At 48.6% G+C, this 18,647-nt stretch overlaps 1 protein-coding gene across 2 annotated transcripts in view; it reads left to right on the top strand.

The window, feature by feature from the left end:
• Positions 1-4,447: 4,447 nt before the first annotated feature.
• LOC139051574 (uncharacterized) overlaps positions 4,448-18,647 on the top strand; it is a 464,967-nt gene continuing 450,767 nt past the window's right edge. The window contains exon 1 of one of the 2 annotated variants that reach the window (XR_011509431.1): positions 4,448-5,107. Coding sequence is in view for 1 of the 2 variants with exons in the window: in XM_070528543.1 (XP_070384644.1) it covers positions 4,643-5,107 (465 nt within the window). In the remaining variant the exon portion in view is untranslated. The remainder of the gene's footprint in view (positions 5,108-18,647) is intronic. The other variant, XM_070528543.1, reaches the window with a different exon arrangement.

Here is an 18,647-nt window from a genome sequence, read left to right as displayed (position 1 = left end):
CGATTTGTAGACGATAGTAACATCGAACTCCTGCGGACGGAGACTCCATCGAGCAAGTCGTCCGGACGGGTCTCGTAAGTTGGCTAACCAACACTAGGAATGGTGGTCTGTCACCACCTTGAAAGGGCGACCGTAGAGATAAGGCCGAAATTTCATGATGGCCCACACAACCGCTAGACACTCTTTCTCGGAAGTGGAGTAGTTGATTTCGGCGCGTGAAAGGGTGCGACTGGCGTAAGCAATCACTCACTCGACGCCTTCCTGGTGTTTAACGAGTACAGTGCCAAGACCGATGTTGCTTGCGTCGGTATGTACCTCGGTGTCAGCGTCCTCGTCAAAGTGAGCGAGGACGGGTGATTCCTGCAGGCGCTGCCGTAACTCGGTGAAAGCTGCGTCCTGCTCATCCGCCCAAACGAAGGGTGTATCTTCTCGCGTGAGGCGTATGAGTGGTTCGGCGATCCAGGAGAACTTAGCGATGAAGCGACGATAGTACGCAGACAGACCGAGAAAGCGGCGTACTGCTTTCTTGTCACGAGGAGTCGGAAAAGCAGCAACAGCAGATGTTTTGTCTGGATCAGGCTGGACGCCATCGGCGTTCACGACATGTCCGAGAAACTTCAACTCTTCGTAACCGAAGTGACACTTTTCTGGCTTTAGTGTGAGATTAGCGGAGCGGAGCGCCTCAAGTACCGCCTCTAAACGCTCCAGATGTTCTTCGAAGGTCGCCGCAAACACGATGTCATCTAAGTATACTAAACAACTGTGCCACTTCAAGTGTCCATCATTCTCTGGAATGTGGCCGGTGCAGAACACAGGCCGAATGGAAGTACTTTAATTTCATACAGTCCATCCAGGCTAATTAAGGCAGTTTTTTTCGCGATCTCGTTCGTCAACTTCGATTTGCCAATATCCACTCTTCAAATCTGTCGATGAAAAATACCTGGTTCGCCGCAGTCTATCTAACGAATCATCGATCCGCGGAAGCGGATAGACGTCTTTTTCTGTGACGTTATTCAACTTTCTGTAGTCAACACAGAACGGAAGTGTTCCGTCTTTCTTTTTGACAAGGACCACCGGCGACGACCAAGGGCTTTGGGATGGTTGTATGACGTCATCGTCAAGCATTTTTTTTCACTTGTGCATTAATCAATTTGCGCTCTTTCACCGTTACGCGATAAGGCAGTTGTCGTATGGGACGAGAATTGTCATACGTGATTATTCGGTGTCTCCTGATGGGCGTTTGGCGTACGTTAGAAGAAGATGCGAAGCACTCCTTGAACCGAAGTAGCAATTCGCGCAGCACTTTTTGCTTTTCCTCCGAGAGGTCTGAATTGATGTGGATAGTGCTGAGTGTCTGAGCTGGGTTGTCCTTTGTCTAGACGCAAAGCATTCAGCAACGTCTGCTATGGGCTCAGCAAAAGCGATAGTAGTACGATGAAACAGGTGCCGATGTTCCTGGCTGATGTTCTTCACGAGGAGCGCAGAATGTCCACATCGAAGCATAATGAGACTGCGGGCTGCACATACACCATGAGTCAGCATAAGGGAGGAGTTGCCCTCTGCAACAGCTTCACCGTCGCGCAGATCGTCGCATACGACCGCTACCAGGACATTGCGCGTGGTGATAAAGTTACACTGTCGGCGTAAACCAGAAGCGCGTTACGTCGGCAGTTGTCGCGGATGTTCGCTGCTCTCTCTGTCGAAAAAGTCACTGTGCACTCCCGGAGGTCTATAATGGCACCATACTCTCGCAGAAAGTCGACGCCCAAGATGAGGCCCCGAGAACAATCGCGGAGTATAAGGCAGCTGGCTGGAAACGTACACCCACGAATTTGTACTCTGACCGTGCACATGCCCAACGGTGTTACGATATGCCCGCCAGAAGTACGAACTTGCGTTCCAGACCAAGGCGTGATAACTTTTTTGAGTTCCGTCGCTAGTTTTCCACACAAGATTGAGTAGTCGGCACCCGTGTCCAATAACGCACTAACGTGGCGGCCATCGAGCACAACAGGTATGTCTAGCGAGAGTCTGTCGCTGAGTTCGGCTGTTGTCGTCGTTTAATCATTCTGAATAGACCGTGCTCTCGTCGATGGGAGGTCATCGGAAGGGCGATTATCAGCGGCCTCACCCCCGCAGGTCACTGTTCTTAGTTTACCCGGTGAGGGCTTGGCGATCGTCCTTGCGCTGCCATTGGTGGGCTTCTAGGAAGCGGGGAAGATCGCCTAGGGGACGGCGAGCGCGACTGCCGCCGCGGGAACAGTGGCATACCCTGCTGGTTCAGGTACTCTTCAATCGCCTTAGGCCTTTCGCCATATCTGGGCCTCGGTGAATCCACGGCAAAACCTTGCAGTCTGAGGCGGCGGTATGGGCACTCGCGCTATACGTGACCGGCTTCTCCACAGTGATAATACAGAGGCCTTCTGTCCGCGGTACGCCAGAAGTCAGATTTCCTTTCGAGCGGGCGCCGATCCTCCATACGTTGGATTGGTTGCACTGATGGGAGCGGCGGGACGTATGACGCAGCGTGAGACGTGGCGGGGATGAAATGGGTTGGAGCGCGGACAGGCACTCGCCCCAATACTTCCGCATACGACGGCCGCTGCAACTGTGTTGTCACAGGTGGCGCATTGCTGCTTGGAACGGGACGTTGGATCGCTTGCTGCACTTCACTTCTCACGAGGGCAGAAATGGAACCCAGCGTGGGCTGAAGTGGGCAGCTGAGCCGTTGAAGCTCATCACGCACTACCGAGTGGATAACGTCTCGGAGAATGTCCAGGTTCCCAAAGGCAACCGCGTCCGTCAGTGAAGCAGCATTCGCGTGCCTGTCATACGTAGCGGAGCGCTGGTTCGAAGGTGAAGTAGCGTGCATTTTGCTTTCATAGAAAGCTGAGCGCTGGCGCAGCATCTTTTCCATCGTCGTGGCTTCGGTCAAGAATTCAGCCGCGGTCTTTGGCGGGCTTCGAACCAGGCCAGCAAATAGCTGTTCTTTTACTCCCCGCATTAGATGGCGCAGCTTCTTTTCCTCTGACATGGTAGGGTCCACCCGACGGAAGACGCGCGTCATATCCTCTACGTACGACGTCACGCTTTCATTCGGCAGATGAATGCGGGATTGGAGAGCCCGTTCGGCTCGTTCGTGGCGATCAGCATTGGTGTATGTCTCCAGCAAGGCACGGCGGAACTGGAGCCATGATTTGAAGAGCCCTTCTCGGTTCTCGTACCAAGTGCGAGCACCGTCCTCCAAGCTGAAGTAGACATTTCTCAACTTCGCCGCGCCACACCATTCGTTTATCTCGGCAACGCGCTCAAATTGGGCTTGCCAGTCGTCTACGTCCTCGAAGATATTCCCATGGAAGACTTTCGGCACTCGGAGATTCTGCAACAGGTACTGAGTTACCGTTGTGGCCGTACCTTGCATAATGGTCGAAGGAGACGTCGATGTTCCTTCCATACTGGTCCGTGGCGGCGTCGATGTTGTTGCGGAGCGATGATCAAGCTCCGGAGGCAATCCTCGGATTCTGCTGCTGGCCCGGTGAACAGGGGTGTCCTCTAGTATAGGGCTGTTACTCCTTCTACCAGGAGGGGTTTGTGGCATCGGATGAACCGTACCCCGCACCTCAACCAGTTTTGTCATGAAAATACAAATGAAGATGCACCCGGCGTCGGCGAGACAGATAGCTGTACAAGATGGCGTACACAAAACTCAAGCCGGCGTCCTCAGCCTTTACTACTGCTTCTTCTTCAGCGCCCACCTCTTGCCGAGCGCGCGTTCCAATCACTTCTTTCTCAGCGCTGGCGCGGTACACCTAGCGGCAACATGTATATATATATATATATATATATATATATATATATATATATATATATATATATATATATATATATATATATATATATATATATATATATATATATATATATACATACATACATACATACATACATACATACATACATACACAACATAGAAGATGAAGATGAAAAATAACCATGTCATCTCCGTTCACTGGTCGCGCTGCCATTGTCTACGAATGCCAACTCCCTTCGTGAGAAATCCGTGGATGGCTTACTTATGCATGGGCATACTTCACGGGCCATGCAGGCCGATTCGATGATGATACTCGTTCGTTCGTCCTTGTGTGTGAGGATTACTTTTGTTTTTCCACGCGTTTTCATGTAAAGGTTTATTATTTTACCAAAACAGTTGGTATTTGCGCACATGTTTTTTTTAATAGTTCACTAGATACTGCCTAACTTGAGATGTGCAATTTATAAGATAAGCACAGAAGCGAAAACAACATATTGCCGGTAAAACCATATTCGCTTTAGTCGAAAGCGCTCGTTTTCAGGAACGGGCCAAAAGCGAACCGAATGCTCCGCTAATACAACGTGGTGGTGTGAGCAGAATTCGTCTCTTAGCAACCAGGCCAAGTGAAAGATTTCTTCATGCGGACGAAGCGCGTCGCACTATCTGCGTGATCTATCATCACTGCAAGGCTAGAGGCGAGCATGCGCCTGTGAAATCCGTAGCGAGAAGGGGTGCCGACCGCCGCGGTATAATATAACCCATTGTCAGTGTGGCCGTTTGAATGCAGGGCGTTTCAGTCTTTGTGACTCTGTCCGGTGATCTCTCAGCTAAATGAGTGTACCACGAACAGACGCCGCAGGGCAAGCCGTCGTCGTCGCTGCAAAATCAACGACTTCAAGGCCAAATGAGAAGCCAGACATAGCAGATGATGTTGGCCACTTCCAACTGAGCGTCAGTCGGACGACGTCGTCGCATGCCTGCGACGCGGCTGAAGAGCGGCATCTGCAAGAACTCGCACTGCAATTTTCCGTGTCTTCGCCAGCTGCGGAGCTTCCAGCGACTGCATTGATGCTCGTGGGTACGGATGAGGACACAGACGCCGCTGAAGAGAGTTCCAAGGAACAAACACCGAGGGCGCGCTCGCCATCGCAAATTGCTCCCCCGGAACAAGCACCACAACCGGCCCCGGAACAAGCACCAGAACCTAACGTCCAGGACGATTCCAGATTCGGAGCAGCACCTTCTGTGACACCCATTACTGTTCGCTTGATCGAGGAGCCAGAGACGAAACTTCAGGTAAACGTCTGAGCTCGTGGTCAATAGTCGCTAACGCGGTATTGCCAGCTCCTCTTTAGAAACTGCACTCCACCGATAGACGAAACCGTACAGTCTCTGAATGCGTATTTTTTCGCACTTCTGAAAACGATGTGGCATCTAAATCTATGTACTCGAGCGTTTAAAAAAATGTACGTTTTTTTGTCATTTTTTTCGTGTTTTTCTTTTCCTTTAGTAGCTGGTAATGTCTACATATTGTACAGATACGACGTATAGCCTCATCCATGACGTACGTCATCCAGTTCAGGTGATCGAGAGGGCGAGACGTGGCGGTGAAAGCTGTCAACTTTAAATAGCGATTATAGTTATTTAGATTTCCAGTACGCTACAAGCTTAACTCACGTTGTTGCGGAAGCAGAAGCCTTTCCATTGAATCTAATTATTGGTGGCAGGTGGTATAAATGAACAGTCAACAGTCGCGCATTCCGTTATTTCTAAATTGCCTCACGCCGGCTGAAGACAGCCGGTGTGAGTATTTGTATAAGTAGTTTTCGAGTGACTTCAGGGACGCAGCTCCGCCTCTTAATTGTACCTAAGCCAGGCAGCCCCAAGGACATCTGTGCATCATATTAACACGCGCATATTCTTTTGCTTGTTTACGGTGCCCATGTTTCCTCAGATTATCACTGTCTTCTATTTGTTGCTCTGCGCGATATAGCCTATCGGGCTTTGAACAGGAGGTCGAAAATTTGTATGCCTCCCTTTGATCGTGTCAAATCCCTTCGTAATAACTTCAGAACTACAGTCAGCCCCAATTTCTCCTCCGGCGGTGGATGACCTAAACTGTGAATCACAAACACAAGTGGCGCTGTCGTAACGCTCTCCTTTCCACCCCAATGCTAATCCCTCCATTCCCTTGACGCCTATCCGTCTCTTCGCCTTCACTTCGCTGGCCAATAGCCGGATAGGTAGCGCAACCGCCGAACCTCGCTGCTCGAATGTCGAGACGTGGAGCACTGGCTTCTGCGTTTTATTTATACAACGTGCCAGCCACTGCCAACCATGTACACAGCTTAGCTTCATTTTCTCATTAACGTTTTGAGCAATGAAGAACCACCCAACCCACTCCACACCCTGGTGCAGGACCTGGCTTCCCAAGAGCTTCTGCATCTCTAGTCTCACGCATGACTTCAATTTCTCCAGGTTAGCCCTCTTGGTCGCCCTCTCAATCGCTTTTTTTATCGCGATCTTGTCAGCACCTTCCTGGGCCTCAGCGCTTCCCCTTTCCACCTGCGCACAATCCTCCCTGCTCTGCGATAACATTTCTTGGGCGGTGAAACATGGTCGCCCGATAAAGACCAACAAGTACACGTGCCAACACCCCCCTCTTAAAAAGCATCGACCCGATGCTGCAAACAAACGAAAGTAATAAACAAACACACCCGAAGCAAAGAAACGACAAAAGAAGGCAATTTATCAGCGTGTGCGAAAGGTCTTAAGACGCACGACATGGACCACTACAGATAATGCGCGCGCGCCGCTGTGAATGCGAAATGGCTTCTGGCACGACCGCATAGTCTAGTGCGCCAATACGTCGGATGAACTTGTAGGGTGCGAAAGAGCGTCGCAGTAGTTTCTAGCTGAGCCCTTGTCGGCGTATCGGGGTCCAAAGCCAAACATGGTCGCCTGGCTGGTACTCGACGTAGCGTCGTCGGAGGTTATAGTGTCGACTGTCAGTGGTTCTTGAACCTTATGCGGGCGAGCTGTCGAGCTTCTTCGGCACGGGGGAGTTATCTAGCAACGTCAAGATTCTCTTCGTCAGTGACGTGCGCCAGCATGGCGTCGAGAGTCGTCGTCGGGTTCCTGCCGCAAACCTGCTTAAACGGCGTGATCTGTGTTATTTCGTGCACCGCCGTGTTGTAAGCGAAGGTTGCGTGCGGCAAGATGGCATCCCACGTCTTATGTTCAACGTCGACGTACATTGCTAGTAGGTCGGGGAGGGTCTTATTCAGGCGCTCCCTAAGACCATTCGTCTGTGGGTGGTAGACAGTTGTCATCCTCTGGGTCGTCTGACTGTACTGCAGAATGGCTTGGGTGAGCTCCGCTGTAAAGGCCGTTCCTCTGTCGGTGATGAGGACTTCTGGGACGCCATGTCGCAGCAGGATGTGACGAAGAATTTTGCCACTTCGGCTACGCTACATATCAGCAGAGCTTTCGTTTAAGCGAAGCAGGTGAGGTTGTCCGTCGCCACGACGATCCACTTCTTTCCGGTTGACGACGTCGGAAAGGGTCCCAAGTCCATCCCTATCTGCTGAAATGGTCGGCAAGGAGGCTCGATCGGCTGTAGTTTTTCCGCTGGCCTTGCCGGTGGTGTCTTACGTCGCTGACAGTCTCGGCATATCTTGACGTAACAGGCAACGTCGGCGATAAGGCGCGGCCAGTAATACCTTTTCTGTATCCTCGATAGAGCCCCGGAGTATCCGAGGTGCCCAGCGGTCGGATCGTCATGCAGGGCGTGCAGTACTTCTGGGCGTAGCGCGGAGGGAACAACAAAAAGGTACTCGGTGTGGACTGATGAGAAGTTCTTTTTAACTAGTAGGTTGTTTAAGAAGCGAGAAAGAAGACAATCCTCGCTTAAATGCCCTAGGGACAACGTCGGTGTGCCCTTCCAAATACTCGACGAGACTTCTTACCTCCAGATCTGCTCGTTGCTGTTCAGCGAATTCTTCCGCGCTTAATATTCCACGGAAGGCGTCGTCATCATCGTCATCTTGCGGTAGCGAGTCAATGGGGGCTCGTGATAGGCAATCGGCATCAGTGTTTTCGTCGGGACTTGTAGGTTACAGTGATATCATATTCTTGCAGTCTTAGGCTCCACCGCGCCAGCCATGCTGAAGGGTCCTTTAATTTCGCTAGCCAGCACAAGGCATGACGGCCGCTGAGGACTTTGAATATCCTGCCATATAGGTAAGGCTGAAATTTCGCTGTAGCCCCAACGATAGCGAGGCATTCTTTTCGGTTGTAGAATTGCCTTCCGCTTTTGACAACGACCGGCTAGCGTAAGCTACCACGCGCTCATGTCTGTCTTTTCTCTGGACTAGGATGGCACCGAGGCCTAGGCTACTGGCGTCAGTGTGGATTTCGGTAGCGACGGCCTCGTCGAAGTGCGCAAGTAGTTTACAGCCCCTTCCGTCGAAGAGCGCAAGCGTCATTTGAGTTATCGAAATGCGTCGGCCTGCGATGTTTCCCACTTGAACTCAACATCGCGTTTAGTTAAATGTGTCAGCGGCTCAGCGATGCGTGAAAAGTCCTTGACAAAGCGGCTGTAGTAGGCACACATGCCAAGAAATCTACACACTGCCTACCTGTCGATGGGCTGTGTGAACTTTGCGATATGGCAGCAGTCTTCTGCGGGTTGGGGCGGACTCCAGAGTTGCTGATGACGTGGCCTAGGAACAGAAGCTCATCGTAAGTGAAGCTGCACTTTTACGGCTTCTGGGCGAGCCCTGATGAATTGATGGCCTTTAGTGCTGTCGCCGAAATTTCGTCGAAATTTCCGGCGATGACGACAACGTCATCGAAGTAAACAAGACGGGTCTGCCAGTTCAATCCTGCTAACACCGTGTCGGTGACGCGCTGGAACGTTGCAGGCGCCGAGCACAGTCCGAATGGCATGAACTTGATCCCGCAGAGGCCATCTGGCGTGATGAAGGCAGACTTTTCGCGATCTCTCTTGTCGACTTATATTTGCCAGTAGCCAGACTTGAGACCCATTGACAAGAACTATTTGGCGTTGCAGAGCCCATTTACTGTGTCGTCTATCCGTGGTAGGGGGTATAGATCCTTCTTTGTGATCTTGTTCAGTCTACGATCATTGATGCAGAAACGTAAGGTTCCGTCCTTATCTTCACCAAGGCAACAGGGGATGCCCACAGACTTTTCGGTGGCTGGATGATGCCGTCGCGCAGCATTTCGTTAACGTCTTCTCTTATAGCTTCACGCTCTCGCGTCGAAACTCTGTAAGGACCCTAGCGGAGTGGTCGAGCGCAATCTTCAGTGATTATGCGATGCTTTGCGACTGGCGTTATCCGTGTGATCTGTTGCTTGAATTGACGAATTGAAGTTTAGAGAAATAAAAAGACACACAAATGGAATGTCTGTATGTTATTTGTTTTACTTCGCACCGCTTGCGCTTCGTTTGCTAGTTCCCGCAGTCATACAGACGCGTGCGCAGGTACCGAAACTATGCAATTTTCTACCATGTTCCATTTCGTCATCGCGCTCTGCGATCCGCTTGTTGTCCCTCAGTATTCGTGCAGAACTGAATTATACTGATAATCATATTTCTTTGTGCACAGCGCGCCAAAATCATGCGCTGCGCGAACGAGAAAACAGCTCGCGCGCGATGCCGTCGGCGGAATTAGCGCAGAAAAAAAAAGCGAGGAGAAAAAAATTAAAGCGGCGCCTGTGACGCATGCGCCACGCATTCCTCGATGTCCGGTATGGGAGAACGCAGGGAAGGAATTTCCTTTGCGTAACCTAGACGGGGCGAGTGGAGAGAGCGTCTTGCTTGGCAGTAGAGCCCGCCTGCTGAAATCCTGGGTTAACGGCTCACAAATATTTCTGTCATGACTATACATGATCCGATTTAATAAATTTTTGCGGAAGAAGGCTCCCTAGAGGACACGTAACAACTTTCAGCGTGTAATCAAAATTTGCTATGGGGCCTGGTGAGGTGCATTTTAAGTTCAAGGTACGAAACAGTACTTTGCTGCTATTTCTTAAAGATAAGCACCATGCAAATATGTCAAGCGGACAAAGTACGCAGGGTGTGCAGAAGTAGCACCGCATTAATTAAAGCGCGCCGCAGAGCCCAGGCGGTCGACCGGAAGCGGTCAACCGCCACATCAACACTTCCGTGCCTGCCGCGGCAGTTTTGCGGCTATGGCATTGCTAGAGGGCGCGGATTTGATCCCGACCGCGGCAGCCGCATTTCGACGGGGGCGAAATATAAAACGTACATGCAGTTAAGTTTTGGGACACGTCAAAGAGTATGACGGGGTTAAAATTAATCGGGAGTCCGCCACTATGGCGTGCCTCATAATCCGATTGTGGGTTTGCCACGTACAGCCCCATAATCCAATTCAAGTTTGATACTTCTACCACAATGCCATGTGCCATGTGAGGCAATCGCTATGCTCAATCCTCTCAGAGGTTATAAAATATGGCGCACAACAATGCCTCAAGCAAACACCTTGCCCGGCGTGTTCTGTGTACTACGCAGATAAACAGCAATGGCACCCGCAAGGTAACTTTTAACATAAGCTCACCACTCTCGTGTTAGACGAAACCTTGATGAAATTGAGCTTAACCGCGAGCATCACCGCTAATTACCGTCAATCAAAGCATCTAATATGGAAAGCTTCGCTTACATCGGTTCCGACAGTGCGTGGTATCTGCATATTTTTTTTTTACTTCCACCGGCGGGAATGCGGCCATATTACAGTGCCATAATGCACACTAAATTCTAATTACCAGCTTTGCTGTATACACATGTAATCGTTTAATAATGACGTGCGAGCGTTAAATGCATAGCACGACAGCGGCTTTGTAGTGGTGAGGGGCACTCTTGAAGCGAACACCGCTGTTAAATATGCTGGAAGCCGCCTGTCACGCTGGCGTGTACTGCTGCCGATATCGCAACCCCTAAACGGTACAAGGCTGCAGACAATCCGTGCGGTCGACGCTCGCGTGATAATATAAACCATTGCAAGGGTGTACTTGATCGATATTTATGTCATGATAGCATAATGGTAAATGTGCTGCACCATAATAAGCACACGCACATAATGCAGGAGGCAGTGTGCACTGCATTAAAAATTACTTGCAAATATGTGCGATCAATGTCAAAGTGTAGCTGCTGTGCAGCAGATGTTACCTTACCGGAGACGGGAGTGTACCATCACACACAATGCATGTTTTCACCGTTCACTACATACGTGTGCCCGTTCGCATCCGTACGTCATCTTTAACCAAGAACTGATTCTTATCTTCGAGAATTGTACGTGATGAAATGGTAGAAGCTGCATCGACTGGCAGCGATAGTGTTGATCCTAATCCACAAGTTTCCTCGCCTACAACAGACCATTTTTGACGCTGGTACCGATTGCATCTTACTTGGCTGGTTGTTGCTTCAAAATAATGGTGGCAGCGAATGTAAAGATAGTCTATCTCGCGCTAGCCCACTGCAGCCAACACAACTTGGCTAGCCTCAGCAAATGCGTTCGTTATGTAATAGTCGCGGCTGTAAGAGTCACGCAGTGTACTCCGCCAGGACAGAGTGCGAGTTCGTTCATTTCGGCAGTGGCCTGTACCCTCATTCTCTTATTCAGCCTTTCAATTCTACCGCGTAGTTCTCGCAAGGGTCGCTAGAGACCTAACATGAGCTTAAGTTCGCCCGTTGTGAATCTTCATGGCATGGGTGTTATAGGTTGGAAGGCTGATCTTGGCGACGGCATTCCGGAAGCTCTCAGTTACTGAGCGTAGCCTGCCTAATAAAGATACGTGGTGGTCAACATATCCCACGCTGCCTCTGGGCTGCTGTCCGATGAATGAATCAATTCGTTCTGAGGTCCACTGTCGTCGTCCTATAGGTAGCATGCAGCTGGTCAGGTCATCTCAGAGAGGCGATAAAACAACATAACTTGTTTGCACTTTTAATAAATGCGTTACTATTTATCGCTTACAATCAGTGCACTCATTTTGGTACGGCACGCCTATTTTTTCAGATGAAACGTCTTTAAGATCGGCCATAGAGCCGCTTGCTAAAGCCGCATGTAACTGTAACGGCTTGTCAGTTTAATGTCACGGCTTGTCAGCCGTTCGCCGTCGACGCGAAGTCGTCGACGGGGTATTTTATTTATTTATTTATTTATTTATTTATTTATTTATTCATACTGCAGGCCAACATACTGGCCCATGCAGGAGGGGTAATACAGTTTACAAGGTAATAACAATGCAACAAAGATAATAAAAATGTATATATAACCAGTGCATGAAAATGATGCATCCCATAGCCACGTTACAAAGATCATAATGCTTCCCTTAGTACAGTAACTACAACGAAATAATCGCACATTTGAATTTATTTGTGGATCAAAACGCTGTGCCAAACAACAATCGGACACTAAACATAACTAAATACTGGAAATTTCACATATGAAAACGAGAAAAATAGTGAAAAAAATTTGTGTTTATGGTTGTGTTATTTTATGTGAAAAATAGTTCTCCAACGCATTTGTGAAGTTCCCCGATTGAAGTACTTCAACAGGGAGAGAATTCCATTCGTTTATAGTACGCGGATAAAAACTATTCATGTGAGATTTAGTTTTAGCAAATAATGGCGTAAGGGAAAAGTTGTGTCTATGTCTTGTTTTTCGTGCATTAAGAGGCGTTACATATTGAGGTATTTGAAGCCCGATTTTTCCATTTATGATGTTATGTCAAAACTCGAGGCGACTAACTTTGCGCCTGTGTTCTAGCGAAGTGATTTTATTCCTAAGCATTAGTAAGGACGGGGAATCCTCTCTTTTATATTTTCCAAAGTTAAATCTAACGGCCTCCCTTTGTACACGTTCCAAATTCATGATGTCCTTTTTGGTATGAGGATCCCATACTACCGCTGCGTATTCAAGTCTCGATCGCACGAATGTGTTATATGCTAAAATTCTTGTGTTTACCGGTGCCTTTTTAAGTTTCCTTTTCAAGAACCATAATTTCCGCAAAGCTGCTGAACATGTAAGGGAAATATGGTCTGACCAGGAGAATCTGTTAGTGAATGTGACGCCTAAGTATTTGTATTGTTTAACTTCAGTTATTTTTGTGTCGTTTAGAACATAGGAAAACATACTAGGTTCCTTTTTTCTTGTTACTCGCAGCAAGTCTGTTTTATGTACGTTTAATTCCATGCCCCAAAGTTTGCACCAATTGGAAATTGCCATGACCGATTTCTGCAAGCATGCGTGATCATCTCGTGAAGCGATTTTTTTAAATATGACGCAGTCATCCGCAAATAGATTGACATGCACATCATCGGGGATTGCGTCTATTATATCATTAATATAGATTAAAAATAAAAGCGGTCCTAATACGCTGCCTTGCGGTACGCCTGAAGTTACCTGACGGACACTTGAGGAACATTTATTAATTTCTACGAACTGCTGCCTGTGTCGGAGATAGGCTTGGATCCATGATATAATATTTAATGGAAGACCAATGCACTCGAGCTTGTAGATTAATTTGCCGTGGGGTACCTTATCGAACGCTTTGCTAAAATCTAAAAAGAGCATGTCAACTTGTCCGGACGAGTCAAGTACTTCGGAGATTTCATGAACGACTGACACAAGCTGAGTTGAAGTCGATAATCCCTTTCTGAACCCATGCTGTAGTGGGGATAGGACATTGTGATCTGTCAAAAACTGACGAATAAAGCCTGCAACAATGTCCTCCAATAATTTGCTGCATGTGCTTGTAATAGAAACAGGACGATAATTTGACACTCTCAGGTGATCGCCCTTTTTATGAATTGGGACAACTCTTGCCTTGCGCCAATCTGATGGTATCTCTGCTAAGTGCAAGGATAATTTGAAAAAATCTGTTAAGATTGTTAAGAATCTGTTCCGCATACCTTCGTAAAAACGCATTCGGAAGCTTGTCAGGGCCTGCAGATTTCCTAACGTTGATATTAAGGAGCATTTCCAAGACACCTTCTCGGGAAATCGTTATATCATGCAAGACAGATCTGTTCGTATTGGACCGTTCGAAATCATCTAGGTCCGAGAATACACTGCCGAAGTAATCATTAAAATGCTCAGCAATTATGTGGGCGTCTTCAATAATTTCACCATTAATGTTTATTTTATATTCTGCCTCTTTTGATTGACTTAAATAGCGCCAAAACTTTTGTGGAGCATTTGAAATGAAATCAGCAAGACTATGACTGAAGAATCTTTCTCGCGCAGCTTCCACTTTTCCCAGTAATTCATTTTTTAATTGTGCGACTTGCGAACTCCTTGTTTTTTTATGTTTTCGTTTCATTCTTTTCAGCTTCCGCCTAGTTTGAATGATATCTCTGTTGATCCAAGGGTTTGATGGATGTTTCTTGACCGCCTTCAATGGAATAAATCTTTCAATACAATAAGTAACCGTCTCCCTGAACCTTTGCCATGAAAGCTCGACGTCATTCTGGACAATGTTAAGGTGCAGGTCTAAGTAATCAATAATCGATTCATCATCTGCTTTAGCATAATCCCTAATTTGTGCGTCTTTTCGGGGTAGTCTGACATTTTCACAGTCATCGGTGACGAAAAAGAAATCAGTTTATGGTCGGAAATGCCAGCTTCTATTTCGACGGTTCCTTCACCAAAGACTTCGCTAAGGAATAAGAGGTCAAGAATATTCCCTCCCCGAGTACATACACTGACAACCTGCTGAAGACTGAAAGTTAGCATGATATCAGTGAGTAAATCAGAGGAATCCAAGCCAATACAAGCCGGTTGGTCGTTCTGTACTGAAACGAACACAACGAAGTCGTCAGAGTCGGGAGAAAGACAGAAAAAAAATATTTATCGACTCAAAATGACACAAAGATTAAAAGAAACAGAAAAAAAACACACGACCAGTAACACATGCACCTAATCTAGATCAATGATATATACAAAAAAATGCAACGAGCAATTAACAGTGGATCTAGAAATTAACACTACACAAAACACACTTAATGGTGGTCAACAAAGCAGAGTTCAAAGGAAAACAAATGATGCATAGGCATGGTCGGGCAGCTGCAGCAAGTCCATAAAGCGTGAAGTCGAGGGCAGAGCCTTCCCGAAGAACGCTGGCCAGCCGATGTCGTTGCGGTGGATGCGATTGCTTACTGGGTTTCCCGGGAGCCTAGGTCTGACGTCTTCCCTCGAGCAGGTTGAGTTAACTTGAGGGGAACTACCGTGAGCTTCGTTGAAGACGTTGGTTTGTCGTCTCTTACGCCAACTAGTAACTCGCAGTTCAGATGTCGCTCAGCGGACCAGGCGAGACTGGACGGCACTAGCTCCTCGACGCTTCTCAACAAATTGCAGGCTCAGCTTCTACACTCCAGACTGCCTAGCTCGGTCTAAAACGTTCGCCTAAATAACTTCTGCTTTCCCTAGTGGCCTGGGTTAGAGGACGGCAGATATTGGTGACGCTCCGATCAAGTCCACCCAATTCTTTACTGGCTCCTCCCAAGCTCTTAGCCGCGCCCCTTTTAATTATGGGCAAGAGAACGGGTGAATCCCCCTAGCTGATAGAGTTCGCGCACTCGTATTGCACCACGCACGCATGCCCTTTAGTCCGTGGCGGGCGTCCATTGTTCGTTCATAAACATAAGAGAAATGACGGCAGCCGGCCATACGGTTCTGTCGGGCACGCATACACTGTCAGCAATTCGTGGAAACGGGATTGCACAGACACCACATACACTGATAGCACTTCGTGGACACAGGATTGCACAGACACTACATACTACGGAGTATTCGCACCCCCGCCTTCTTAGTAAGCTTCTCAATGCACGCGCGAGGCAGAGAATACACAGTGGTTCCTACAAAAAGCTGTTGGGGCGTCAGGGACGCACCGACTACAAAAAGACAGTAATCTCTGAACCTTCCATCGACTTTTTCGGCCGCTAGCCCGAGTGGCTGGCAATACCCGTCTTGCTCGCCGGTTGCTATTACTACGACCCTTTGGCGCCCGTTGATCGCTGCTTCGCCGAATCGAATAATGCCGTGAGGTGACAAGTGCCCCCCCCCCCCCCCCACACACACTTTCAGAATATTATAAAATAATCGTTTTCTCGAGTGGAATTTTCGAGAAAAAAAAGCACCGTTACATGTATACAAAACGCTATCACACAATATACAATGTGTACGTGCCAAAAAAAAGTTAATGGAGCAGAAAACTGATCAGACCTCGTGGCGTGCTTTGTTAACATGTCTTATACTGTGTTGATTTGGCTTGTCTCGTGTTATGGTCCGATGTACGACCTTAGAAAACTCAATGCTCCTCTGGCGTCAAATATTTATAACAACATAAACGCACAAACTTCTAGAATTGAATATCTAAAGCGAGACTTTGGAAGTGTCATTGTACCTTTCGCATCAAATGTTTATGAGAACTTTTTACCCATGAAGTTTCAGAATTGAAATCCATGCGCTCCGTAGATTCCGCGGCCTCGGCGAGATGCTGTGACGAGTTCGCTTGCCACCAAAACGCCCTTGAAAGCTCCTTGCGTTATGTGAGTCCAGGTGTATGAGCGTTGCCGCGAAATCCAGCCGGATTTCGCAATCTTCGGGTCAAAATGTCTTTTCGAGCGTGAGAAAGACATTCTAGACAAAATCCAGAATGATTTCCGTTACCTGGGGTTGTTTCGGTCACCGGAGCATGACAGCACGAAAAAATTCCGGAGGGGGGAGGGGAGGGGCTGAAGCCGCATAAGCCCACCGATCCATGGTGCTACGCCTCTGCGTAGTGGCAAAAACATGAAGCTGCGTTAGAAGTCTACCACATGAACTTCTACTAGTGTACACGGTTCCTAGTCTTTCCATTAGTATTAAAATGCAGTATACTTTTAATATAAATTTTTCCTCAATTACATTGTGCAGGTAAGGCTTCGTTTGTAGGGAGCAGCTTTCGTTGAGTTGGCTTGGCTTGTCTATTGACAAAACAGTGACGACGAAGGGAAGCCAGCCATGACGTAGGCGTGTACTTGGTGAAAAACGCGGTGCAAATATAAGAAATGTATGTACGACAACGCGAAGTTTTTGCAGCAACTTTTTATTTTCAAAAGTGGTTGAAAAGGTCAAACTTTAGTTGGTTAACCACAGTTACACTGCCTCCTGTGAAACCAGAACGAAGGGCGGCTTTTACAATTTGGGAAGCGGCCTATCGACATTGCTCTCACTTTTCAGTGTGGCTGGAGACGCTTTTAGAGGCTGCTCACATGAAAACATTCTGATTACTAAATATCCGCGAGCTTTTGGGAGTAACCATTGCGGATGTAAACACTACCGAGGGTGAGCTTTGCTTCGCGCCATAAAAATTGAGGTCCTTAAAAATTGGTTGTCAATCCCTTTAAGCAGCCGCCGCAGAAGAAGAGTCCCCTTTCCCGCATCACCCTTGTGCCTCGCACGCGACAGGAGAGAGGGAAGAAGGTGGGGCTGCCTTCGTAGCTCCTACACGCGAGATTGTACTGTGCTCGGCCCTCGGACACTTTCGCTCGCACATGTAGCATGCGGCGTGCGGCGACGGTAACGGCTACGCCGACGGCAGAAATGCGCCTGTAGTGTCCACATAGTTGCTACCACAATAAAACACCACTCGTAGCCGCGTGCAAGCCTGCATGTAACAGATACCTTGCTGGAATCGCCACTACGAAGACGACCCGGTGAATTCCTCTCGCGCGTGGGTCGAACACGCCCTGAGCAGCGGCGCACCCGACGTGATTTAGCGTCTCCAGAGCGTCCAACACTCCTTTCGCCTCCATGGAGACCCCTTGCAGAAGACCTACTGCGTGGAAGGCGATGAAATCTCGTCCGAAGAGTACACCAACGATCCACGTTGGCGCTGAGCTATCAACGCAAGGAACGTGGTCTACCCCGCCATCGCCGCCATGACTTCGTCTCCGAAGCAGGGCTCTTCCACTCTACCACCCACCGGCCAGGCCACGGACCTGAAAATTCTTTTTCGCCTAAGCGGAGGGCTTGATCTCAGGCAGTGCAACGGTGGAGCTTTGCTCCCGTTGGTGTGCGCAACCGGCAAGATAAACTGCAACGAAGCTAGTAGTAATGATCAGCTGAGAATTAATCCACAAAACTCGTTCACCATAAGCACTCCGGGAGAAGAACGAGCCAAAAGGAACGTACGAACTCAGTCGCTCCAAATCGACGACAAGCGTTTCCCGGTAAAGGCCTACATCGCCGCGCCTGACGATGCCATCCGTGGAATCCTGTACAACTCTCTATAATTAATCACAGGAAGAGATTCTTCAAGATCTCGTCGCAATAAATCCCAGGCTCCCGTTCACTATTGCAGATTCGTGCCCTCTAGGCCGCACTAATTCCATCCTGGTAACATTTATCAACGCCAGATAGGTCCCAAAGCAGCCGAGTTTTTATGGAGTCGTCTACGTATGCCGCCTCTTCAAGGCCAAGGCAGAAGCTTGCTTCAACTGCTGGAGACCGGGCCACAGGGCAGACATCTGCCCGCAAGCCATCACCAACGCCGACTCCAGGTGCATCCTGTACAGTGGATCCCACTTCACCGGGTCCAAAAAGTGCAAAGTCTGGTTTGACTGGGCTAACAACCACAAGGCAAGCACCACCACTTCATCCAACCCATCTAGCCTCTCAAAGAACTCCGCAAAAAACACGGGCCCTCTATACCGCTCATCTCGCCGCCGATGCCGGTCCAGCTCCAGAACCAGGTCCAGATCGCCTTCCCGGAGAAGCAGACACAGGAGCCGGTCATCATCCTT

The sequence above is a fragment of the Dermacentor albipictus genome, unplaced genomic scaffold, assembly GCF_038994185.2.
Source record: "Dermacentor albipictus isolate Rhodes 1998 colony unplaced genomic scaffold, USDA_Dalb.pri_finalv2 scaffold_12, whole genome shotgun sequence".
NCBI classification, from domain to species: domain Eukaryota; kingdom Metazoa; phylum Arthropoda; class Arachnida; order Ixodida; family Ixodidae; genus Dermacentor; species Dermacentor albipictus.
Note: the sequence above shows the minus strand (reverse complement) of the source record. Positions and strands in the feature narration are given on the sequence as shown.